Raw genomic sequence first — 27,844 nt, 5'->3', positions numbered from 1 at the left:
CTTTAATGAGTGTACTGAGTCAAATATGAAAAATGGGCCAAGTCAGTCTTTTTTGTTATTTGTGACCCATATAACTCCTTCTCTGGAGTTTCCTTTCCATAAAGCTAGAGATGATGACAGGAATGGACAGGACCAACCTGCTACTGATCAGAGAGTCACAGAATGGTTTGGGTTGGAAGGGACCTTAGAGATCATCTAGTTCCAACACCCTTGCCATGGGCAGGGACACCTCCCACTAGACCAGGTTGCTCAGAGTGCCATCCAGCCTGGCCTTGAACAGTTCCAGGGATGGGGCATCTTCCAGTTGTTTGGAGTTTTTTCCCATATCATTGTTCCTTTCTTGGTATTTTTTAACTTCATTTTGCTCATTAAGTACTAGCATAGTAGTAATAGTAGTGGTTATTATTATTATTATTTTCCAAAGCAGGAGAATTTCTGTCAGTGCTTTTAATAATTCTTGGTGAAATTTCCCGTTTCAGTGGAAGAAAAGTATACCAACAATAAATGACTACAAAATCAGAGAAGTGTTATGTACACTACATTTGCTCAAACAGCTGTCAGGAGTGCACTTTTATCAGCTGTGCCCATGAGCAGGTCTGAGGGCCATCTTAGCAGGGCTCTTTTGGCGTATCCGTATGCTGTGTAGACTTAGGCTGGTGGAGGTGAACTCCTTATTTCCCTCATGCATTGCATTTCTCAGCATTTGAAAGAGTATGAGCTCTACTTGCCTTTTTAATGCAGCCTTTGAAGTATGAGCATTGTTTGCTGGCATCTTAAAAGAGAGAGGAGAAAGTTTATTTCTTTTGATAAACAAACCTTTGGAAAGAGCTGTGACCTTGCTTGAAGAAGGATTATGATGACAGGAATGTCTTGTATATTTATTTGATATAATCACAAGTGGTAAATTCAGTTAAATGTAGCTTGTTTACAGTGTAAAAGACTTACATACCTGCCTACACTTGAGGCATAGGAAGGGTATTATCATTTAAATGTCCAAATTATGATAATTTACATACTTGTTTAACATGCTAGCAGTGTATGAAGCCAAACTTACAGGTTTTGAGAACATTATCATTTAAATAACTTGAGTTGTTTAGTTTTTTTCAAGTATTAGAGCTTTAGATTCTGGAGAATACATTGATGACTGTTCTTTATAAAGGTGTTAACAGGTTTTTTCTGCTTGGGTAGAACTGTTAAAGATGTCCCATAGCAGAAAGCCTGCATGACTTGCATCTTCCCACAATGCTAATGAGAAATTGCATTTTGAAAACTGTGGTGGAATATAGACTCTTTGTTATTTGCTGCAAAACTCAGAGCTGCAATTCAGAGAGAACTCTCGCTTTTCAGTTTCAGTTCTACTCTTTTGCAGAATTTTGTTTCAATTCGAAAGGTACTTTTTTCACTATCCATTTGTGTTCCTCTGTGCTTTCTAGTACCTTTGACAGAACAACTAAAGCAAATGTGACAGAACAAAATCTTGTCAGCTTACACTGTGCAGTGAAAATGTATTTTAGAAAATCCAAGGTCACTGAACCTACATGTTTCTGAAAATGTTGCTGGTAATACTCATTTAGAGCATGATGCTCTTGCCACCATTAGGACAGTAATCTAATTGAACAGGAATAGCAAAATGGAATAGGCAGCAAAAAGCACAGCAAAAAGAACCCCAACATCAGAATAGGGTGTTCCTTGTTTCAATTACCTGATCCTCTTGAGGCCTAAAACCTCTGTAGCAGGGAGTTCCTCTCTGTATTGTGTTTTTGTCAAATGCTGGGTAGTAACTTCCTTTCATTTTTAATGTATGTATATTACCATAACTTCAGGTTGGAATTAAATTTTCCTTTATTTTTTCTGGTTGAGAAATATGAAATATTATATAAAATGAAATATGAAATTATTATATTAAAATTATATAAAAATAAAATGTGTTGCAAAATACTGTTCTTAGGAAAGTATTTGACAAAACTGAAGAAATAACAACTCTATGGCAGAAAAGGTTGTGGATACACAGAATATTTCTAATCCAGATGTCAAATGCCAGGTGAGCTCTTCTGCATAACTGGTCTATCATTCATCCTATCCTGCTCATGTTGATTCTCACATGGGAGAATCAGCATCTTGGGCCACTCTTAAAACAACTAAACTCAGACTTCAGCTCCCTTGTCTGTCCTCTGTAATGTTGGTGCTGTCTTCCTTCCAGTCTTTGGGATGAAAAAAATTGCTAATTTTTAAGTGTTACCTGTTTTTCACAATGCTTCCCCACTGGAGTCTATAAATAATCCCAACTGCTGCCTTCCTCTTGCTACTGTCTCTTTCTGCGAAGTGCAAACAACAGTGGTAAAGTTCCAGCTTTGTGCACCTTGCCTTCCTCTCGTGTCCAAGTGGCTTTGAGTACGTATGGTGATGGAGCAGCCAGACAAAAGTCAAGTTAAAGGCTGGACAGAGGGAAATCAGGGGAAAGAGGAGTGAAGTGAAAGGCTGGAAGAAACTTTTCTGCTTCTATTTCTCATTCTTTCTAAATACAAGCAACCAGTTCTCAGGTCACTTTCGCTGGTTTGAGCTGGTAGCCATGGAAGGTAGCCTTCAGGTGCTCAGATGCTGTGAGGGCAGGAAGCACATCTGTATAGCCAGTTTGGAGAGCTGTTGAGGTGAACTTTGTACCAGCTCTGAGGCTATGCTGGGGATAAACAATTGGGTGAGAAGAGCATTGAGCACTGAAGATTCCAGGGAGTGTTTGCACAGGAAATTCTACAAGCATGGGATAGAGACAAGGGGATCAGTGTTACAGATGGAACTAGTGATCCAGAAGGGAATATTGAAACCGAAGAGCAATTGAAGTCACAATTGCACACTCTAGATTGCAAGTTGCCGTCTTCTAAAAAAAAAAAAAGAAAAAAAGAAAAAGAAAAACCAACAGGAAACATGTATTGCTACTTCTCCTTTTTAAATGTACTCATACCATTAGGCACAGAGCAGAGTTCTGCGCTATTGAAAAATGATCGTAAACATTACAGTTATCATTTAAGGTAACAAAGCTTTTTATTGGCAATTTTCTGTGTTATGCTGTTTGAGTATTTAATTTTAAAAAATGCTTACTTCTCTCAGGTTTGATGAAAATATTCTTAGCCTGTTGAAGAGAGCCATTGTTGTAAGCAGTGCAGGAATGGCAGTTGTAAGGAGCTGTATTTGTAGTGAAGTAAAGTATTTCCAGAGCAGACAGGTTTGTTTTTTTTTTAATTGAACTAATAATGTAGTTAGAAGATGGGTCATCTTCCATGAAAGATTTTTGGAAAAATAGCTTCAGCTCCTTATATAAGACTATTCTTAGTGAGGAGACTGCTATCTCTCTGCCATATTTGAGATACTTACTGTTGAGCACTTCACCTGTTTTTAATTGTGACTTGCTAATGAGAGCATTCCCTATTAGAGTTCACTAGGTGGTTTGGGTTTAAGTTGAAATAGCAGCATGGAAATATTTGTCATTTATGTGCTTCTGTCACAGCTAAAATAGTTTGTTTCATATTTAATGTGCATTAATAATTTCCACATTGGTTATGTATATATGGGTGACTGATAAAATCCAGAATGACCTTCTGAAATTTTAAGAATTTATATTTGAAAATTAGTTTATTCAAAATATTTAGGTATTCATAGAATAATTTGGAATAAGGATTTAACTTCAGTTGGTTTTAAATGCTACCTTTTTTTGCTTTTAGAATAGTAGCTGTGTGAGTTGTCTTGGGATTTTTCTCTGTTTTGTTACTCTGAACTATTGATGAGGTTTGCACAATTTTGTTTACTAGTTTGCTGTTTCTGGTATTTAAGTTTTCAAGCTAAACCTTTCAAAGGGAAGTGAAGAAAAACATTAAGGTTCCTGATGTGCCTGTTAAGAAACACTAAGATTGAGAAACAGGTGGCAGAAAGCTGCTGGGTGGTGGTTGATGATAGTGTGTCATGCTTTGCATAAGTTCTGCTTGGCACTGGATGAGTGGATGGTATTGGAAGTCTGGAGACACTCAGCTGCTGAGTCTGGAGGTTGGCAGGTCCATCCAGTTTGTGCAGTCAGGAGGTAGATAAGCTGCTCGAGTTGTCCAGTTTTGAATTAAGTGTGAAAAGTATGATCCTAACAAGGTAAATGAGGCACCTTTGTTAAGAGCACATGTTTATTTTATCTGACTTGAACTAATTTTAAGAGACAGAGAAGCATGTAAGTGTACTAAAAATGCACTTTGTTTGTCTCATGAGAGGTTGTTAAGAATGAAATAATATACTTTAAGCTCATAAGTTTAGCACCCCTTTGTTTTTAAGGTACCTTGTTGAAGGAGTACAAGTACATGTTTTTCCAGTCCCTTGTGTACTTTGCGTGTGTCGCTGTTGCGTGCTGGGAGGGGGCTGGTCTACTCTCAGTTCCACCACGTGTCTGTGAGTGTTTCATCTATTCCAAAAGAAACCAGAACATATAAACAGGGAGAGAGCTGGATGTGTCCTGTGTTGCAACTCTTGAAGCTGATGTTGGGAGAAGAGCACAGCAGCTGTGCACTGCGCAGGGTGTGTTTCCATAGTTGTTGTGAGATGTTACTGCTCCCAGCAGAGACCTGGTGTGAAGGGGAACTTGGTGGGGTGAAAACTAGAAGAAAGCAGAGAGCTCACTCCTGACACTTCCCTGAAAATCTGGATGGGAGATTGTGAGTGCAGTCAAGGAAGGTGCTGCCCAGTGAAGCCAAGAGATCTGTAAAGGCTCAAGGTGGTGCGTACGGTACTTTCCTGCTGCAGCCTGTCATTTAAGAATGTCTAAAATACAGCCACTTCCTCAGCCCCGAGGAGCTACTGTCAGGTGGTAATTTTGAGATCAAGCAGGAGAAGGACTAGCTTACTTCTTTCCAAATCTGTGGGAGACAGACTAATTCCTGCCTACTAACCAGAGCTATGTGGAAAGGTACTTTCATGTGAGAAGGCCTTGCCTTTTACTTGCTTCCTGTATCTCTTAGGTTTTGTGACTTTGGATATTGACATGAATTCGTGTATAAGCAATCAGGAGAGCTGTTACTGATCTATATACAAATTTCATGTTCTGTTTCTGTTATAACAATAATATCTTAATTTTTTTAAGGCTGGCTGGGCAAACTTGCAAAGTGTTTTTTTGGTAAACACTTGAGAATTCATCTAACAAAAGTGCCACAGATTTGTTTGGGATTTTAAAATTTTTTTCTTTCATTAAATAGTACCAAGCTGTAATAATCCAATGAAACATTCTACCAACCTGCATCATGTATTGTGTTTGATATGCCTAGTATTTGCTTAAGACCCGAGTATACTACTTGGCTGCAAAAGAAAATCTTTTTCCAAAAAATTTAAAAGAAGAATTAGGGACACACATGTTTCTGTTAAACTTGTGTTTAGCTGTGTTGCTCTTAATGCTGCCAATTCCCAGTGGCCCCACCTATTTTCCTTTGAAACAAGCTTTGGATAGCATCTAATTCTAATTAAAGTTTATTAAACTTTGTACTAATAGTAGACTAATTATAGGTAGTGTAAAAGTCTTGCTGATTTTCCTTTAATCAAAGTGTAATCTTGTCTACAGCTGTATTAAATTTAAGCTTAGATGACAAACCTCTTGGAATGTCAAAGCTTATTACTTAACAGCAAACATGTTTTTTGTGGGAAGGCTGTGTTTGTGCTTGGAGTGCAGTTTGAATCTTATGTGAACTTAATTTGAGGGCTCATCTGTTTCGGTGATACACAGTACAGATGCTTTTTTTCCATGGAGTAGATGGGACTGATTTCATGCACAGTACCGGTGCATTGCCACTATTATTAAGTGTCATCATTTTTAATGACAAGCTTGCTGAGCTTTCTTCCATTTTCTGTTGGGACTATAAATCTTGAAATAATAATTTAAATGTTTTTGTTTTGAGCTTCTAGTGTATATCCTTCTGTCAGCTGGGGTTTTTGCCTTTTAGTAAATGACTAATTTTCCTGGTTTGGTTTAGTTTCTGGACCTTGTTTTCTGTTCTTCTAAGAGCATAGATAATGAATTGTAGCAGAATTTAATATATTAAATGTCAAGAATACATTTCAACAAAGGGTGATCTTTGTACAGAAAAAGCCTAACTGTTCTCAGAACAGCAATTTTTTAAAAATGCTGATTAGACACAGAAAAAATCTGCATGTTAATTCCTGTTCTTTTGCAGCATATGGCAAATTTCTAGCTAGATAATTTTAACCATTGATTAGGAAGTTCAATTTCTGTATTTAATGGGAAAAGCCTTTGACAGCATTCTGGTTTTTACCTATGCTTGCTTATTCTGGGTAGAATTCCAGTAACTTGCATAATTTCAGTATCAAGAACACTGAAGTTGAGAAACCTTATTTTAAAATTTGAGAAGTATGAGAATTGTTAATGTGAATGTTGAAGTGTAGAAGTAGCTTGTCTGGGAAGCTTTGGACTGTAAAGATGGAATTTATATTTTAGGCAACCCACAGAATATGTGGATATATTCCTATAATTAATGGAAAACTCAGTATTAAAAAAAAAACATTTAACAACCAAATCTTCATAATATAAGCAGTTTTTAGCTGTAGTTTCTGCTCTGCTTTTTGTGGCACTGGTTTTGCATTACCCAGCCCGGGCAGGGTGTTGTGTATCGCGGCCTTGCCCTCTAGTGGATGCAACTCAACTTTAAATAGTGAATGGAAGAGGCATTTTCGTGCTTAGGGAAGGGATTTGGAAAACTTTTTGTGGTGGTTTAAAGAATTAAATCGTCGGGGGAGGCTATTTCTTCTTAGACGGACAATCTAGAACCTCTGATGCTAAAAAGACGCTCTTTTTGTACTTAGAAATTTTTTGTCTGTGTTCCAGAGGCAAGTGTGGCACACTTAGTACAAACAATTGTAAGGCTTGATAATGACTTTTCAGAGGTCTGGGCGACCACTCCCTCAGGCTTTTCAGCTGAAAGGGTGAGGGATTGCCAGCAGTACTTTGCAGTTCCCCGGCTCCTAATGCCCACTGGCAGATCGGTCACAGGCACAGATGTGTTCTTAGGTGCATTTCTGTTGACAAAGAAATTATTGGTTGTTTTGGGTGTGTGTATATTTTTTATTTTTAGCTTGTCTGAAGAATCACATTCCTAGGCACAGGTGTTACCAGTGTTACATCCTTGATGACCCTGATGAAAAATAGCTAGAAAAAAGCCAGCAAAATACTTCTGTCTGTAGAAAGCTGTACCATGGCAAGTTTTGCCATAGTAGCAACTTGTCTAATCTGTAAATCCAATGTACCTTGCATGAGATTTTTGCCCTTGACTGAGATGTGCGAGTCGTGAGTCACCGTGTTTGGTACTGCAGTTACCAGATCCTTGAACGCCTTATCTGCCCTCTGCCCATCCCTCTGCTGGGGTGGTTCTGCCATCAACCTGTGAGAAGGTTGCCCCTTGTTTTGAAGCCAGTAGGACACAGGTAAAGACATGAATGATGAATATTCTCTAAGATTGCCTATCAAAAATCAGCTCATATATTCTCTCCCATTGCTGGCTGACCCATCTCCATATGTGGATTTCTTAAGTTCAAAATAAATAATCTTTTTCTTTATTGTGGAATTGTTAGTCTCAAAGGAGCACCAGAATAAATCAGCCTTTGTTCATGAATGCCAGTATTTAATTACTACTTGTTTTAAAAGTCCTGATCCAGGAATGCATTGCAAATAAATACAGCCTCCTCCCAGGATATTTTCGCTCTCACTGTATTGGAGGTATGGCTTGGCAGTGCCTTGAGTACAAATATTAAACTCCCAATTGTCAGATTTCTCCTCTGTGCTGGAAAATGAATTTTCCATCTTTGGATGCAGCTGCACCCTTCTCTTTGGTGTTTGGTTTCCAGTTAATTGCATTTGTTCTCTGCATGGAATGCTGAAGTTCAAAACACAGAATGAAAATAAATTAAATTTAGTAATTTTTTTTTTTAAGGTTTGGTCTGCCCTTGATGCAGAGAAGTCTTCGGAAAAGCAAGGAGGAGTGTATTGCTCTGGTGACCTGTTGTTTTCAGTATGAGGAGCTGTGTAGGGAACTCTCACTACATTCTATTTGGGCAATATTTGTGGTTTGGACCTCTTACAAAAAGATCTTGTTTAACATGATTAAACCTAGTGCGGTGTCATTTGTACTAAGGCAGTTCCTTCAGTTAGCACTTGTACTCTTGCATCTTTATTGGCTGCCTTGAATTTATATCACAGTAGCTTTAAGTTTATCCTCAGCATGGGCATTTTAGCTGTAGTTTAGCAATGTGCTGAACATTATTTTCCTTGTGACACTTGTGCTGTGTGAATTAATAGTTGGGAGTAGATGATGGCAGTAAGCAAGCAAACACTGTTCTGTGCAAAGGAGAGGTGAATTAACTAGGCCTGCTGCAGATGTTTGTTTAAAAAAAGTAAAAAATAAAAATACTGTAGTGATATTAGACAAGTCCTTTCAGATGGAATGTGTCCCTTAATAAAAGGAAGGGAGGAACTTTCTTCAATTTTTCAGGATATTTTGAGAGGTTTTATATATAGAGAGATAATACCAAACCACTGCTGCATTGCATGTAGAGGTATCTGTGAAATCTGATGCGGGTTTTTTTCTTTATCTGAACATGTGATCACTGGGAGTTTTCTCTGCCATAAACCAGCAGCAGTATGGAATTAATGATAGTTGGTAAACACAGTGCCTTGTGTGGAAGGAGTAGAAATGAGAAATAGTTTGAAATAGGAGTTTCAACAACTCCTTTTACTCTCTAAGAAGTTGTAAAGTCAGCATGTGTGAAGAGATTCTTCTGTGCCAGGAGGAGAGGAGCTTTGATGTAATGATTAACTAATTTAGCAACTTAGCAGTGAGTAGCAAGACAATTAAGAAGCTTTTGGAGTTCTGCACCTGCCTTGAAATGTGGGGTTATGTTGGGAGTTGGAGTTTCCTGATAAACTAGGAGCTGCCTTTGGCTTTCGTATAAGTAGTTCTTCTCTTCTGGCGGAGTATCTGGTAATCTTGGCTTCTGTTGTGGTTTTTCTCCAATTTGCTTGCAAATGAAAATGTAATTGTTTGCTGATAGAAGTTCAGTAGTGCAATTTTCTTAAGGAAAACTTCCTTTCAATTAATTTTTTGCTAGTGATTTAGTTACCTCGTTAGCTGGAGGTTTTTGAGGAAGCAGAAACAATGGATAATGTTGGTGCTGGATTTCTCATTCTGAGTATTTACTGACAGATGCTGATAGTGTTTCAATATTGCTTTTAAAAAAATATGTTTTTCATTTGTTTTCTTCTTTTTCTGTAGTTTCTGGTTATTCTTCAACATTTTGCCATAAAAACAATTCATTTGATTTCTTTAGTAGGTGTTACAGAAACTTGATTTTAGTTTTTCTTTATGCAAGTTTCTAATAAGGCCAGTTAAAATCCAAAGACCAGGAGAGATTTATGCGTTGCCTCTGCTCTTAAATTAGGGCAAAGCTCTGTCCAAACATGACAAACCTTCTCTTTATGTCATACTTTTCATTGTAGTAGTCAGAGACAAAACCATACTTTATTTTGGTCTTGCGTGTCATTAGGTTGGCCAAAGAATGTTAAGTATCAAGTTTAACCATTTTTTGATTGTGAATTTAAGAATAAAAATTTGTTTTCTGAATTGTCTTAGTGTTCTTCACTAGTGCAGAATATTTATGGGTGGTTTTGCCTCCTAAAGGTAAGAGTAAATTGCAATATTATATTACAAACCTTTAGAAACATGTATGAAACATGTATTTGTAAAGAAATTAAGACTGTGTATGAGAACCTGCTCTTTGCAGAGCTTATTTAATTTATCTGGAAAAATGTGTCCTACAAATACAGTTTTTGGGAATTTGTACATGTTGAGAACATGTTAACTTTACTTATTGCAAAATTTGAGTGTGCCATGTTACCAAACTTTAATTACATTTATGAGTAAATAATAGTGTTTAGCTTTCAGTCTAGGTTTGTAGGAAAGTATTCCTATAAGGGCATCAGGATTGATGAGTATTTCAGCAATATTTTACACTTAGAAGTAATTAGCCTGAAGAAGCCTGGATTTCTGAGTAATGGCCTATTAGAGTGTTTTATTTCTTTATTTTAAAGCTGTGTTTAGTTGCAGTATATTTCCATAATTGATTAATACAAAGAACACAGTAGCATTAAGTGAAACCTTGGGAAGTCACCTTGGCCATATGTTTTCCCCAGGGTCCATGTTTGATGTGATGATAGAAGTTGAGATAAATTATACAAAGTAATCACTGGTATCACATGATATGTGGCTGTACAAATGTGTTGTGTAACGAGAGGTGGAGCTTCTTTAATGAAACAAAGCAGGAAACTTCTTCACAAGTACAATTTTCTTCCAGAAACCTGTTTTTATCTACGTTTTTACTGCTTTTATGAGTACATTGCACAAGTCAGTGTTTTAATATGGAGCAGGAAAAGTTCTTTCAAAGTCTCCGGGTGTTATGTAAGATATTGTCATCTATGACAGCAGTAAGACAAATATTGTTTTAGTATTCTAATGAGTCAATTTGAGCATCTTGGGATGATGTGTGAGTAATCATTTCCTGGGAAGGTTTCTGTTGATTGTACTTTATTGTTAATGTATTTTAGCTTTGCAGTTAAAGCAATGATGTACCTTAAAATTCTCTCAGCATTTTCAGGATGGGATTAAAATAGTACTTGAGAATTTTCATGTAGGCTGAAAATTCAGTTTCCTAGAGAATATTGTATATAAGTAGTACTGAATTGGGTAGTTTTCTTGTGGGAAGCTTTTGTGCTTTGTGTATATTCAGCATGGAACTGCATATTTTCTGAAAGTGTTAATATCCTTCATGTCTTTTGTGATTCATGTACGAAAGTTTTAAAGCATGATGTATGTGAAGGGACAGACTTTCATTCTGCTGAGAAGAGAATAAATATAAAATTCTTCTCGTTATCCTGAAACCATCCAGCACTTGTAGCAGAAGTCTGATACTCAGAAATTTTTGTGAACTGTGAGGATAAAAGTTAAGTAAAAGAGACATTCTAAAGAGTAGTAATTAGTAACTATGGTGACACTGTAGCAAGTCAGTTGGCTATATATAAACCAAATTACTTGTAAATTAGAACTCTTCCTCTACATCTCTTCCTTTTAAAAATAGCTTTTTGCATCAAAATTAGTGACACTGATGTGTAGAGAGATCTATTTTTGGTGTTGCATTTTTTGGCTTGAAATTTTTGGTATCTGTCTTGTCATTCTTTTGACAGTGAATGCCTTTTTGGACTATTTGAATAATCTAGGGATAGATCAGCACCCCGGTATGTGAGCAACTTCTACCTTTTGCAGGTACTTCATTCCACACTTTGTGTTTCCTGCAGAAAAAAATATTTAGAAGAGGAATGAATATTTTGTATCATGCCTGGGATTGCTTCTGCTGACATCTTTCATCATGAATCTTCTACCAGAGTGTTCTAACTACAGAATTTTGAGGAGGCCTTACAGCATAATAGGGAGTGTCCAGGACTACTTCTTCTATGACTTGGTGTTGTACTACATTTTTCCATTATGGAATGTGATTGCTGGGAGGTGTTAATTTCACATCTCTTAAGTTAGGCTTGAAATGTTTGTCTCTAGAAAATAGTGTGTTACCTGAATGCTAAGTTCTGCTGAAGGAGGGTGAAGGCAAATAGGTTAACAAGGGGAGCTATCCTTTGTGATATTGTTTCCATTCCCATTGGTTGTGCACAGTCATAGTGCATAATCATAGAATAAAATCTTTGTTTTCAGTTTAATCTGTTACTTCAGTATTGGTATATATGATATATTTATCATCTTATATGAAGGATTCTTTCCTGTATAAACTGCTATCACCATAACACTAATGGGTTTTTTTCCAGATATTTTCTTGTTTTAGGTGTTTGGAGCATTGATCGTTCCTTTCAAAACGAAAGTAAATAAAAGCAATCTGCAAGTGAGTTAGTGATGTTCATACAGTTCTGCACTGATGGGTGTTGAAGGATTCAGGAATTGTAATGCAATTTGTTTACTTACTTACATTTTCACAGAAGCACAGAATGGTTCAGATTGGAAGGGACCACAGTGAGTCATGTGGTCCAGTCTCCCTGATCAAGCAGGGTCATTTGAGAGCATGCAGCACAGGATTGTGTCCAGATGGTTCTGGAATATCTCCAGTGAGGGAGACTCCACATCCTCTCTGGGCAACCTGTTCCAGTGTGCAGTTACCGCAGAGTAAAGAAGACCTTCCTCATATTCAGGTGGAACTTGCTGGGCATCAGTTTCTGCCCGTTGCCTCATGTCCCATTGCTTGGTAGCACGGATTAGAGCCCAGCTCTATCCTCTGACACCTCCCAGCAGATACTGACAGACATTGGTGAGGTCCCTTCTCTTCATAAGAGACATGGTGCAGTCCCTTAATCATCTTTGTCACATCTGCTGGGCCTGCTCCAGGACCTTTGTGTCTCTGCTGAACTGAGGAACCCAGAACTACATTTTATGAAAAACTTGTATTTCATGAAGGCAAGGATGATGTAGGTCATGGTTTCGTTAATTTTCTTAATGCAACTTGAGACAATTGTCTCCTAATACAGAGAACTTCAGATTTGGACACAAGCGGTAGAGATTTTTTTATCCTCATTTTCATATACATGCACAAATTTTGAATTGTGAGCATGGGTTTTTGTTTTTGTTTTAAACTAGAGAACTTTGATTGTGATATAGTTTGAGGTCCTACACTTAGACGTTTAGCCATCTTCTGTCATTCTCTTAAGTATGAATTATTTGGGAAAATGCAACAATAGTGCTTAAGATTTATATTTGATAAAAATAGCTCAAACCATTTAAATAGCATATTTTTAAGATCCATGTAGCTAGTTGTAAAACTGAATAACTGGAAAGAATTGTTTAATATTTTTAGTAGCCTTTTTGTTAGTAAAGACCACTTTCTAATACAAATCATAAACCATTGGAAAATAAGTGTTTGATATCCTCTTTCTGAATTTTTGGATGTAAAGTAGATTATCTGTAACTACTTGAAGAATAGTATAGAGCTATTGACTAATAGTAACCCTGAATCCTGAGCTTTTCACCTTCAGATGAGTAAGTTGAATTGCAACTACTAGCAAATGTGTGGTTTGAATAATGATTTAGAAAGTAAATGTGATGCTTAAATGGGCACTACACATAGGAGGTGGCATTAAGTCTGCAAACATACTTTTTTGGTGCTTTTCTTTTTTTGTTAATGATTTTAATATGCCAGAATTTAAAGTTCTGATAGGTGTAAGTGTATCTGTAAAAGTCAGCAGTTAAAATAAGCATTGCAAAGTCATATGTCAAAAAGAGTCTGTGCTGAAATGTTCACGGGTACATCTTGAACGTGTTTGCTTTGTTCTGTTGAGTAAGGTGACATTTTGCTACTGAGGAAGGCACTAGAGCAACTCAGGGCTGTAGCCAAACACATTTTATGCACAGTTAATTGTTGTTGTCTCTCAGTGCTGGGTATTGCCTTTCTGCCTACCTAAGGTGATTCCTCTTCCTCCCCACAAATCCATCCATTTTCCCTTCATAGTCCCTGTGTCCTTTTCAGGCAAAGTCTGCTGACCACTCACACAAAAGTTAAGCTGAGTGACAGGGCCTATAGTGAACTTCAAAACACTTGAACACCCAGGACATGGCAGGGAACACAGGGATTAATATTTTATAGCACCTCAAAATAATGTGTCTGAAAAGACCAAACTGTGTTTATATCCAGGCTCAGTTATGCTGGCACAAAGCTGCTTTTACTGGCACAGTTTATTTTGCTTGACAACAGGTATGAGTAACCAGCAGGGTTGTCCTGGCAGTACAGACAACAAAACTTCAAGGTGTAAACAGACAAAGGAACAACTTGGTTAGCAGAAGAGCATATTCCCTACTGTCCTTTCCTCTCTACCCCTTTGAAGTACTGGCAAATCTGGAAGGATAGCATTGGATTCCTGGGAATAGCTGAAGTTCTTAACCTTTTCTCATCAGTGTAGCTGGTTTTACTTTAGGCTTACACTTCAAGTTAAAAACACAATGACTTTTTTTGTCCCATGCTATATCAAATCATGTCAAATTTTTATACTTTTTTTCTTTTATTACTCATAGAAAAAGTGGTAAAGTTTATTATTTTTTAGAAAAGTTACTGAAAACTACTAGCAAGTTTTGCTTCACTTTGAGAAACCCAATACTTATAGTCCCTGAAAAGCCAGCTGCCACTCCTTCACTCTGTTCAATCTGACTGGAAAATCCCTTTCTTCACAGCTGGTTGCTTTTAGTTTCATAGTGGGTGACTGCCTGGGGTAGTTAGAATCATTTTAAAAAGGAATTTTCATAAGAACTCAAAAGTTAATGCACTAGTTTTGTTTCTGAGTTGAAGGAGCTGGGGTTTAGTAAGCAAAGAGCTATTAGATCTATGTGTTTAAGAAACGGAAAACTAAATAGAAAAGCAATTCTGCTTGATGTACCCCACCCTGTGAATTACTCTTGCTTATGCAGACAAATACTTCTACTTCCTTGATAGGCGGGTGGAGTTATGCAAGTGAGAGGAAAGGAATTTAGAATCTAAGCAGACCAGAATGAGGAACTCAATCAATTGGATCTGGAGGTAATTTAGCATTTGAACTTCTCTATCTTACAGCCAAAGGACTGACCTGGAATTCAGTATGGTTTGCACAGTGTACTCTGCTAGCAGAGTGCTGCTCCCAAAATGAGAAAATTGTCAGTGTTCAGCCTTCAAATAAGATAAAATAATCCTGTAACAATATGAGAGGAAAAAATTTCCAGCCAGAGTGTGACAAGTGTTGGCCATGTAGGTTTGACTGTGGTATATATTGTTTTAAAGCCTTTGGCTTTGCACAGTTGGACTTGTGCACAGTGTATTTAATTTCCTGGCAGAATTCTCAGCATGCAACGAATAAATGAACTCAGTTACATTACTGCTTAGTGAAGTATTACTCCAGGGCAAGTGTTCCAATATCTAGATCCCCATTTACTTCCTGCTTTTGAGTATTAGCTTTAGTACTCAGGGACTGCATTTATAATGCCTGCATTAATTGTTCAGTGATTATTTAGTGTGATTTGGGAAAGAATCTTTCATTGTTAACTGCAGCATTTTATGGTTTAACTGCTCTGGCTAATAGCCTTGCTGCCCCTTTGTGGTGGTAACCATGCCAAAAATGAAGGTGCCAATTCCCTACTGGTTATATTTCATAATTTGACAATTTAAATCTTTCTGGTTCAAGCTAAAGCCACAAAGGTATATCAGGACCCTGAAGCTCATGGGAGTTATATGTACTTCTTTCACAAAGGAAATAAGAGGTGAGAAACCAATGATGAACTAGGAGATTGTGAAGTTGGGGTTCTTTTTCTACATTAGGTTTTTAGGCAGTGAAAATTTATTTAATACATAAAATATATTATTTTTTGACTTTGCATAAAAGGCAATAACCTACATTTTGGTACTTATTTACTTAATTATTAATGCAGCTATGGAAAGAGGCTGTTTAATTATATGTAATGGTTTCTTCTTCTTCCTGCATTTTTTGATGTAGAAGTTATTCCTCTTCACATACTGAATCGCACATCTCTGTGAACAAACTGCCTCAGTTTTCCAGCAATTCTCCTCACTGTATTCTCAGAATAATTGCCTTGAACTGCAGTTTCAAGCTGGGTTAGATGGAGTAGCAGTAATGTGCTATTAAAATGGCAAATGATGGCTGTACATAGTAATAGCAAATAATAGAAGCATTAAAAAGCTGGTCAGTTGTTTCTTCCTGTAGTTCTACTGTAATTAAATCCAGATAATCAAATCACTGAAGAAATATGCTCCTTTCAAGGTTTTCTATACATCTCTGAGCCCATATTTTGTCTTCTCTGAGATCCTTCAGAAGTGTCTCATCCTGTATCAGGCCTGAATATGGCTTGGGAAAGAAAACACATCATGGCTTTCTCACTTGTCAGGCTAATTAAGGAGCTCTCTTCAGCTTGCCTCCTGGAAGATGCTGCAATAGTGATCATTAAACAGAATAGGTTTGTTATTGCTAGTTGGCTTTATTACTTTGAAGAAAACAGTTAACCTACATTTCATAAGTTAGGTTAAAATCTGTCCTTATCGAGCATAACAATTTGCAATTTCCTAATATCAGTTAGAATTAACATATTTTATGTGCTTAGATTTGATGTATTATGGTTTGGGATCACTATAGAAGAATCTTCTGTTTCTTTAATCATAAAATACTAGCAATTTGTTACAAGGGAGGAATCATAGTGGTGTCTAACTGCATGAAAATAAGACATGAACTGATTTAGCAGGTTGATGATGCTCTTCTGAGTCATTAACCTAGAAGGAGGAGTGTGATTTTTATGTACTATAGGTCAGAGCAGAGGAGACACATTTGTTCCATTTGCAAAGCTGAAGAGTAACTTGAAATACTATAAATACTAAATTTGTAAAATAAGTACATCATTCTTTGCAAAAGAGGGAAACACAAATCTGTAGTTTTTTTAACTTCCATAATATAGTTTCTAAGGAAGGTGGACTGTACTGGAGAAGTTCGTGTGTACGGATGAACTCCAGATTTTACTTTAGAATAAAATCTTCACAAATTTTGTGGAAGCAGCCTGGTAAGGTGTCTGCAGTTAATTGATCTTATTAATGGCTTGCAGGTGGGAGGGCATATAAACAATAAATTACTAAAGAAGAAAGACAGGCTAGGATTTTTTTTGGTCTGAGATGTTATGATAATGGAGCGTAAGTTTCTTGAATACTTTGTGTGTTACCTTGTATTTTTTAAGAAAGGAGGGGAAACCAGCACTCGCACAATATATACAGCTATCCCTTGAATAAGGATGTGGTAATACTTTAACAGTCCTCAAAAGCTGAGTTGTTTCTAATGTGTGTGAGCTGCCATCTCTGCTCTACTTTGGACTTGTTAAAATGAGGTACAAAAGGGCTGGGACTTTGCTCTAGAGAGTGAATTATAAAAGCGAGTATAATTAGGCCAGTATATGCTGCCATTTTTTCTGTCAGCACTGGCTTAAGCACCTCCTTGTTTACCTTGCATCAGCTCAAAACTGGTTTGCAGTGACTAAACAAGTGCCTGAGCCTGTCCAGGTGATGAGGTGGTGGCGCAGCTCGGCAGTGAGAGCTGGGAAGGGCAGGAAGCATCGGCGCTCTGTGAGCCAGCCCTGCTGCCTGAGCTCAGACTGTGCTGGGAGCAGGGAGGACAAGTGGTGCTGGATTCCCAGAAGGTGCTGTGTTACACAGCTGCTGTGTAAAAGGTCTTGGTTTGGGAATCTGAGAACTCACTTTGCTTACCATATAATTAAGTAGAACATTAAATACCAGTATGCTGGCACAAGCACTAGTTAATGTATAGACACATTTGTTTCAGGGCTTGCACTTGATTTTTATTTCCTGAAGATAGCTTTAGTAATTATGCAAAAGGGATGGAGAGACTGACCTTTGAGAAAGACCATTTGAGCTAGTGAAAACCAGCATGGAAGTAACATTTGAATTTGCTACCTGAAAGGAACTGGCTCAGTGGGTTTCTGAGGAATGGCTACATTAAAGATAATTGAGTCCTTTATAGCAAGATTTGAAGGCAGTGTGTTTTCCCCTCCTTAAACGTCAGCTACTAACATGTGGCTGGTATTGCTTCTTTATAAGATGCAGGAAGAAGTGTATTTACAAACAGGATGAAAAGACTTGAAGAGCATCACTTTTCTAAAATTTATCTAATACATTTCAGTAGTATGCACTTAAGTGGACATCAGTTACATAATATTAAATGTAATGTGTATTTGTTTACAAATATCCTTTTGCAGTTTGAATGTTGTGTCTGCTAATGTTTTACAAGTTTTGTATGGCTGATGCTCTGCACTTCTTTTCCTGTGGTCACTGTCCTGTATTTCCTTGTGCTATCTTGTCTGAGTCCCATTTGCAGATTCTTCAAAAATGTGGTTACAAGGGGCAATGATTAATCAAAACGTTGGGAGGGATAAAAGGCAGATATGCACAGAGAAGAAAAGGGTGGGGAAGAGCAAATAAGCAGATGAATGTTTGTTTCTCTTTGCCTGTGACTCACTTTTTCATAACAGAAGAATTTTCAAATTAAGAAGAAAGCTAATTGAAAACAAACAGGAAGCAAGAAATAATTACCTCTGCACTGAACCGTGAGAGGGTTCAGTACTTTCAGATTATTAAATTAACAAGCTGATTAATTTGATTGGCTTTCAAGCATATAACTTATAAAAGCTGTATGATGTACTATTATGTTAATAGATAGTATTTAATACTATGGAGAGTATTATTTAGGGTGGGTTTGATTATTAATATAGTGAATGCAGTCAGAATTTCTTGATCTATCCATAATTTATGCTTACCTTCATCTTTATCAGGTTATGATGGATGGAATACTGTTTTCTTTCCTTCAATTGAAGATCTGAGGCATATCTGTTGGGGGGAGGGAAGTCTTTCACATACTGCTTTTCATTCTTTTCACATACTGCATTTCATTTCAAACACCTACCTGAGCTTTCCTGTGCTGGCATTCCCCTTGAGTCCAGTGACACAGTGGAATTCCAGCTCTGTGCTTAGGGCCACTGGGTTATGCCATATAAGATCCATATCATACTCTTGGTGTCATTTTCCAATAAAAGATCTAAGGAGTGCTGGTGCTCTACTCTCACTCCATTTGAAACCCAACTTTCCCCTTGACACTGTGGTATTGAGCTATGTATCATGGTTTTTTTTGAGGCCTGCAATAATAGACACAATTAAAAACATGGAAAATTTTGCAGGGAATGCTGAAAAAAAGGGAAGGTCAATTGCTTTTATAAGAAAAAGATGGAAATACATTCATTTCTCTGAACACAACATCTTTTTCCCCAACCTTATGCCTGCTTTGGGACTTGATGAGAATCACAGGAAGCCAGTGATTTCTTCCATTCCAGCAGGTTCCTGTAGCAGATATTGTTATCTTGGAGTAGTGAGATTGACTCATTCCAATAGTTACACCTGGCTGTCAGTAGCATTCTGGTCCCCTCTTTTGTGCTGTCATTGCTCAGGTCATAGCCAGGCACTCTGGTCTTCTGCTAGGTGATTCATTTGTAACCTCTTCTCAGATGTAGAAGTTTTGACTACAAGTCTTGTGTCATAAAAGCAGTTTCAGATTCAATAAGTTGCTATTAACATTTAATTAACTCTGCAGATGGGTATTTACAAAAGTACTTGAAATCTTGAAATTTAGTTAATGATGTGAACTAGTATTGCTGAGAAGTAAAAGCATCCTGTGGGTTTTCTTTAAATTTCACCGTGGTCTTTTATTGCAATTCCTGAATTCTGTCTTTTGCCAGAGGTTTTCCTTCAGTAGCCTTCCCTGCAGCATGATTGTCATGCAATACTTTTACCTTGAATGTGTGAGCAGTTAGAATTTTTGTGTGTTGACCAACTTAAATATGAATTGTTTTATGTATGTGGCAAAAGGTGTTACTGCTAATGACTTGTGAGCCTCTATGGCAGGCAGTAGTTCAGGCACACTTGGTAGCAATTATTTGCATAGTGTATGCACTAGAATTCAATCATATGTGAACTCAAAATCAAATACAAATATTTGATGATGGGAAGGTGTTGCATCCTGATGAGGGTGTTTAGAGTTTGATATATTTATCTTCTAGAAATAAATTTTATATAAATAAAATTTTAATTGTGCTTGTTTTTCTTGTCTTATTTTTCCCAAATATCTTACTGTTGTTTTTGTTTGTTTATTTACAGTTCTATCTTCAAGACACTAAAAGTAGTAATGGTACCTTTATTAATAGTCAGAGACTGAGTAGAGGATCCGAGGAAAGCCCACCATGTGAAATTATGTCAGGTGACATCATCCAGTTTGGTGTAGATGTGACGGAGAACACGCGGAAAGGTAAGGGTATGGATCATTTTTTGGTTTCTTTTCAAGTATATTTATTTGGAACATCTTACTACAATCCAGTCTTTAAAACTAAATGGCATTCCCATTGTAAGAAAACAGTCTTGTTTGGTTTTTTGTTACATCTTCCCTCCTTTGTGCTGGCAGTGAGCCTTGGCCCCATGTAGTACCTGATCAAGAAACGTGTCTGCTGAAAACACAGACTCTATTTCTGCCCTCGCACCCCCAGATGGACTTTACTGGGTTGTTTCCATGGCCTACTTTCTTCCCTTACTGTGTGCAGGAGAGGTGTAGGTCTGGAAAAGGAGGCTCAACTGGGGCTACGTGTTCATCTATTGCCTCACTTAAATTGGCCTACAGCAATTTTTAAAGTGCAACACAAGCGTGTATGTGTAATGCTGTATTGGGCTTTTTGTATTTGTATTTTATTATTGTAATTACCTTTCTTTCAAGCCCTTTGAACCTTAAGGTTTCAGCTAATAGTGTGGCAGAAGTATGACCCTGAATTTCTTGATCAAGTAGTCAGCATAGGTTTGAAACAGACTAACTTAATTATTTTCAGGATACCCACTGTTTCCTTCTGTGTCAGCTACTGATTTTGATTTCTGCATGTACTTTAAAATGAGAATAGAAAAAAGTTACTAGCTAACAAATGAGATGGTGGCATTTTTGTTTGGTTTGTTTTTCTTGCTGTCTTCTTCCCAGTATGCATGCTCAGGAGATCTTGTATTATGGCAATAGCTCTGCATCTGTGTTAATTAAAATGCAGCCTCTATCGCTTTTCTTTTGAAATTATGTAGTATGTCAGGAACCATTTCTTTATTTTTCTGGACACTGGTCTGTATAGGGATTATCAGATTGTAAGTGGTTTTGTCAAGACTTTTTAAAGTTCCCTAATGGGTCTGCTGCTTTCAGTAAGCATAGAATTTCCAGCCATGTTCTGTAGAATCATACTTGATCAGTGGCACACAGATTTGGCAATAAAATGTCAACTGCCATCCCCCCTTTACTGCTTTTCTGAGAAAGACCTTCGTAGAGCTTATCCTTAAAGAGAAGTGCATTACAGAAGAATGAAAGAATAATATTCAACTGGAAGGCTGATGATAGTTTTTTAAAGCAAGCGAATAAACGAAACATCCATCAAAGCAAACCTCTCACAAACCAAGCCCCAATAAAGCCCAACAAACCAAACCACAGTACAACAGGAGAATTTCTTAAAGTGTATTAAGTGAACAAAACATAAAGATGGCCCCAGCTCTGTTACTCATGGATTTTGTCTTCAGCCAGACGGGGTTGTAATTCTCAGGTCTGAAGTATCAGCGCAAGGTTAATCAATGTGTGTAAAGAAAACATTGTTAAGTAATGGTGGTGGTGGTATTTTGTCATCAAAAGCTTTTGGAGCTGTCGGAATTTTGAGTGATTCATTGTAGTGAAGGTCTTATCACATTGTTTTACTCTTCTCAAAAATGATGTTGCAAAGATTCACCTCCAGGATGACTAGCTGAAATTGCTGGGAGTTATTTAAAATGTTTCCATGTGAAGTGATTGCAAACATTTATGAATACTAGCAGTACACATGGAAGAGATCAAAAGTGTACACTGTATCTAATGAACTTGGAACTATTAATTTGATGAGATGCTGTCCCTGCTAAGAGAAGCTGATTTTCTTTAAGTGTATTTAGACCAAAACAATTTTTATTATAAGATTTAGTTGGAAGAAAAATTGGACTTTACTTGCTTTTATCAGCACATTGCAGTTAGTTCACGGAAACATTTGTGGAAAGTTCATAGTAAGCAAATTCTTGTCATGAATTTTTGCCAGTAGTAGCTATTTGCTGTGGTTTTATGTTAGTTTTACAAAGCATGATACATTACACAAATGCTGGTGACCTGACATTTGTGTAATGAGTGATCAGATTATGCAGCCTTCCTTGTCCTTTTCTCTGGCTTTGAACTTGGAAGCTGTGCTCATGTTACTCATGAATGTGTTGGGCTCGCTAATGAGGATACAAGTTTGCTTTCTTCCCTCTCTGCTCGCCAAGCAGAGAATGAAGATTGTATCATCACAGAGTTTACCTATGAATGTGGTTAGAATGCATATAAACATGGGTTTTTCACCAGTTGGTTTCAGTAGTCTTAGATGTTACTGTTAATCTAATCTAGTCATGAAACAGACAGGAAAATAGTTTTTAAATTGATGATTCCCTTTAAAAGCACTTTGCACTCTGATGTTTACATAATGCCTTAATTGCACAAGACATTTCAGCAATCTGCTGTGTGTAATTATAAGGTAATGACAGGACAGAACGAGTGTACTTGCTCAGGTAAATTCTGAATTCTGTCAGTATTGCTGGAAGACATTTATTTTATTGTTCAGTCTGTGTTTTAGTAAGTAATTTCCTTGCAAATGTGATCTGTATTTGGTTCATTAAAATAGTGGCATGTTCAGTATGTGATTTTTCAGGTTATCAAGTATGAGCACCAATTCCTCAGTTTCCTGCTGCTGAGCCAAAGTCAGTAACAGGTCCTGGAGAAGTGTTTGCTTTCCTCCTCCTTCCTCATTTGTCCAATTGCTGTATTACTGACAAGCACAGGGGCCTGGCCATTTCCCCCTGCTTAATACAGTACTTACCTATTAACATCTCACTGTGCTTTTCTCTGTGTTAGTGTGGTTCATATTCTTTTAGCACTTTATTAATTTCCCACTTGTGCCAGACCATTCCAAGCTAACTGGTGATACTTTCTGCACAGCAAGTGGCAGCAGCATTGCAAAGCAAGGTCAAATAATAGCAACACGATTTAGTTCAAATGCAGTTTATGCACATTTTTCTAGTCAGGTTTGGACTCTCTTGTGTATCTGTTCTGTCATGGGATGTTTGAGGGAGGTAATGCAAGTGGGGAGCCCCACAGCAGTGTGTGCTGCAGGGCAGTGCACAGACCCCCGAGGGATGTGGGGGCTGCTCAGGGCTGGGTACCACATTAATGAGTGAAAATAAAAATGAGGGCAACATTGGCAAATTGTCTTTCTAGGAAGCAAAAACTGAGACAAACAGAAATGGTTTCTGTGTTCCCGTTGTGCTATAATGCAGCAGAACCTGTCGAGGTTTAGAACAGGTCTTGGGTTTTGGAGCTGTGAAATGTGGGGCAGCTCCGTGTTTTGGAGGGGACCAACAAGTTTGTGACTGAAGTGTGGAACAGTAAATGGAACAGGAGCAGGGTTTTACTCTGAGAGAGCTGTGGCTGTGGGGCAGCTGTTTCACGCTGTGGGGGGAGCCGTGGCTATGGGGCGGCAGTGTGATGCTGTGGGGGAGCCGTGCCTGTGGGGCGGCAGTGTGATGGTGTGGGGGGGAGCCGTGCCTGTGGGGCGGCAGTGTGATGGTGTGGGGGGAGCCGTGCCTGTGGGGCGGCAGTGTGATGCTGTGGGGGGAGCCGTGCCTGTGGGGCGGCAGTGTGATGGTGTGGGGGGAGCCGTGCCTGTGGGGCGGCAGTGTGATGCTGTGGGGGGAGCCGTGCCTGTGGGGCGGCAGTGTGATGCTGTGGGGGGAGCCGTGCCTGTGGGGCGGCAGTGTGATGCTGTGGGGGGAGCCGTGCCTGTGGGGCGGCAGTGTGATGCTGTGGGGGGAGCCGTGCCTGTGGGGCGGCAGTGTGATGCTGTGGGGGGAGCCGTGCCTGTGGGGCGGCTGTTCCCGCTCCGGAGGGCGCGCGCGGGGCGGGGCGCGCGGACTCGGCGGCCGCGGTGGCCGGCGCGGCGGCGCCCCCTGGCGGCGGCGCTGCGCAATGCCGGCTGTGCCGGGGCCGGGCGGGAGCGGCGGCCCCGCGGAGCGCCCGGAGGTGAGTGGGATGGAGAGGGGGTCAGCTATGGGAACAAGGGGGGCCTCAGCTCCTGGGAAACCAGGCGTTGCTTTACAGCCTTTTCTTGTTAATTCCTCGCAAGAAATACTGTAGACAGGAATTTAAACCATTGCTGCTCTTCCGTGCAGTCAGTACTGTATTCATGTTTTCTGTGTTGCTTTACCTCAGGCTTTCTCCTTATTTTTCCAATTGCAATGAACTGATAGCTAAAGGTCAGACTGCAGAGTTTGGATATTATTTCCTTTCTTACTATTTTAATTTTATAAGTTTGTCAAAATGCTTGGTACCTTTTCCCAGTCACTGTCTATTTGAGACCTTTTGCTAGATGCCCGTTATATCTTAATTTGACACAAATAAAGCTCCTGCAGATTTTAGGAGATTTTTGTCAGTCTAGCTTTTGACAGAAAACTTAAGAATTATATAATCTTATAGCAGACCTACCTGATATGTGACCGGAAGATAAAGCTGTCTGTTGCCATTTAATGTCAAACATATCCTAATGTTTTCTTATTAAAATCACTGATTTCCTCTAAAAGAAAGAATTCTGCATTGTGAAAGCTATGTATTGCAGAGTACAGCTAATATTGCTAATGTATTTTTATAAATGTTTTTGCGAACTGGATTTATTCCATTATAAGTAAAGACCCCAAACCCTACAGTTTAATCTGTTCTGCCCTGGTATGTAAATGTAATACTTTACCAGGACAGCTTGAAAAAACAAGATGCTCTAGCCAGGAGAATACATCTCCAAAGCATTAGCTAAATAGAGGTTAAAACCAACTTGTCTTGGTTGGATCATTTCTCCTCTATATTTAGATTCTATTGAGGTAGCTTCCTTAAAGATCTGTCTCATTTCCCTGGAGTATTACCAGTGTCCTAAAACGCCCATTGCCCTTTTTTTTTTTCCAAAGCCAGATTAACTGTTTTTCTGATATTAATAACTGAGAAAGGAGAGCAGCTATTTGATTTTGTATGTTAGTGGGTGCTGGAGATAGAGTGGTCCATGATAGGTGACCACACACTCATTTGTATCTCACTTGTGGTAGTGTTTTGGGAACAATGTACAGCTATCTTTCCATGTATCTGGATGTAATTTTTGCTTCCCAATTAATGGAACCATACAGGGAAAAAAATCAACCAACACACACACATAATTTGACTGTTTGCAAAGGCATTGAAAATTATATCAGTAACATTTTTCAAAACATTGGATATAAGGTTTGAACTTGATGTAAAAATCAAATATTGCATTTCCTCCTTTTATTCCTTAGGAACTTTCTCGAATTTAACAAATCTTGAATTTAGTCCTCAAGGAGCAAGTTTACCTCTTCTGAAATGAAAGGCCACTTGTCTAGGGCTATGCAGTAGATGGGCACTACAAGCACCCCAAAATAGAAATGTGTTATCTTGAATAATGCTGCTTACGGTGTTCAAAAGGATATACTTCTCAGTGGTTCCTACACGCTTCCTCTGCATTTCCTTTTCAGTCCTTTTTTGTAAATAATAATTGCTTGGCAAGTTCCAGATGTTGAAGTAAGTGTCAGTGACACAAATTGGACATGTTACTTTCTAAGTCCCTGGATATGCTTGTTGGAATCTTGTCAAAAAGGCAGCTCATTATTTTGTTTATACCTCTGCATTCTTGTTACCTGGTGCAGGTAAGATGCATTCCTCTTCACTGATTTATGATCAAAACATTCATTTCTTTAAGTTACTATAGTGAAGACAAGTTTCAGGTATTGCTGCATGTGGAAGAGTTGGAACTGGAACTGCTCCACAGCCAGCACTGAGTACACAGCATAACCTCTTCCAGTTTGTAATGGTGAAGTTTCCTGTGTCCAGAGGAGGTTTGAGAAGGCAGACCCAGGTGCTGGTGCTTGAAGGTGTTCATGCCTCCTCCTCTTTGCCTGTCTCAGGGTTTCTTAAGACAGTTTGCTTGGTTGCTGTAACATTAAGCACTGAACTTAAAATGAAGTAGTAATGGATCATGATGACTTAGTATTTGTTTCTTTTCAGTTACCCATGGATGTATAGTCTCCACAATCAAACTGTTCCTTCCAGATGGAATGGAAGCTCGATTACGATCAGAGTAAGAATATGTTCACATGTACCAAATTTCAGCTACTGTATGATGAGGAGTTGACGGATATTATGTTTAAAATCATCATGGGAGCAGTTTATTTTCCTGTAATCCTGCAAAGGGAGTAACTGAGTGCATGGTTCTTTTGAAGGCATTATGAGAAAAAAAAACTCAATTCCTTATTGTTTTTAGTAATTAAGACAACTCTAAAGAATAAAGAAGTTCTCTAAAAGAAGAAAAAAATTCTAATGTAGTTGGGCTTTTCTGACTGTGGTTTACTCTACTGAAATGGGCATTAGACACAGAAGAATATAGAGAAAAATAAAGCAAATAAGCAAATTCTCCTGTCCTCTTTCTTTATTAGTGATTATTATTTTGACTCTTATAAATGCACACAAACTCGACTGAAATGAAGCTAATGGAAACTCAGATGAATATTGACAGCATTTTCTATGTATATGCCCATTTTTGAGAAATCTTCCAAGAGTAGTAGAAACCAAAAACTTTAACATTTTGTTTGCACTGAGTGCTAATCATAAATGGCATAATTTTAGTCACATTTCATTATCAGCAATTTTGTGGGGTTTATTACTTACTTAAATATCCCTTTATCATTAGTATCCAGAAATAGTTGTGTGAAGTTTTAGGGTATCTTTGCTTGCTTGTGGAAAGATAAGTAGAAGTAAATTTTCCATATAATTTCATGTTCAAATAAGAAATAATAAAAATGTATGTTGTTACATTTTTAGTTTTGATGAAAATGTCCACGTACAATATTTATCTATTTTGTGTCTACTTTTTTTTAGTGTTATCCATGCACCATTACCAAGTCCTGTTGACAAGGTAATTCAGTAATTTCCTGGTTTATGCCTTATTCACACACATGCTATTTTCAGACTTGTTATAAAGATGAAGAAATAGTGAAATCTGTCCAGTAACATTTTGATAGTTTTTCCACTGACTGTTTTTACCTAGTTTAATATTTTGAATGACATTTACGGTAGAGAAATAATGCAGTATTACAGTGAATATTTGAAGGTAAGTTGACTTTTTACATTGTGGCACCTGAAACATGGCTTTGGAACAAAACCATTGATGTTAAGATGGTTAATTTCCAGGTGTAGGCTGACAGACTAACAGGTGTTGCATAATTTAATATGTGATATTCTGTGGGACCCAAGAGTAGCTCATGATTTGGTGTTTGGATGAGGTCTGTTTTCTTTATGTTTTTATGGAGGATAAGCTGTGCTGCACAGTCTGGAAAGCAGTGTCGTGTTCCCAAGGAAGATTGAGACCAAACCTCTCTGCCTCTCTTGTAGAGCCAGAGCTGCTCACTGTAGAGCCATGGAGTCAGTATTGTTAAGTGTAATTATTAAACTCAGCTTTGGTAATGCAAGGGACTTGTAGAAAAGCTGCTAATAGATAAGAAAAGTGATCAGGAGTTGATTATTTCTCTAGTCTCTAAAAAGATAGGTTCTAATCAGAGTTCTATGCACGAAGAACAAAATGTCAAGCAACTGTGGAAACCTATTTGTGAAACCAGCATCCTGAGGAGTTTATAGACTGTGTTTAAGTTGAGATTTCAAAACAATATGTGTGGTTTGAATCCAGGGCAAGGGTTTGAAATCCTGAGGAGGGACTGCAGGTATAACTGTGGGAAAATAGTTAAAAATTATTTCAGTGTAGGAAGCCTGCAAGAATTAGTAAATAAATAGACTGTAATAAACCCACAAAACAACCCCCCACTTCTCTCCAAGTGAAGAACAGTTTGTTGTTATTCAAAGGTAATGCAGGAATTCCTTAATTCTGAAATAGATTTATAAAGGGAGATGAGGATGATAACTCATGGGTCAGCAGGAAGTGTGCAGCTGTAATATGTGTGATGATATCGAGTTGGAAGCCCACAATTTGTGTTTGTCATTGAGTTGAATGGCTTCACCTTTGTGCTC

General features: G+C 38.1%; 1 protein-coding gene across 17 annotated transcripts in view; it reads left to right on the top strand.

Moving 5' to 3' along the window:
- Positions 1–27,844, top strand: part of SLMAP (sarcolemma associated protein) — an 81,995-nt gene that overhangs the window by 12,035 nt on the left and 42,116 nt on the right. For all 17 annotated transcript variants that reach the window (XM_053988981.1, XM_053988980.1, XM_053988982.1 and 14 more), the window contains exons 3-5: positions 19,810–19,957; positions 25,832–25,904; positions 26,702–26,738. In XM_053988981.1, coding sequence (XP_053844956.1) covers positions 19,810–19,957; positions 25,832–25,904; positions 26,702–26,738 — 258 coding nt within the window. The remainder of the gene's footprint in view (positions 1–19,809; positions 19,958–25,831; positions 25,905–26,701; positions 26,739–27,844) is intronic.

This window comes from Vidua macroura, chromosome 13 (assembly GCF_024509145.1).
Source record: "Vidua macroura isolate BioBank_ID:100142 chromosome 13, ASM2450914v1, whole genome shotgun sequence".
NCBI classification, from domain to species: domain Eukaryota; kingdom Metazoa; phylum Chordata; class Aves; order Passeriformes; family Viduidae; genus Vidua; species Vidua macroura.
This window is presented reverse-complemented; position numbering and strand designations above follow the sequence as displayed.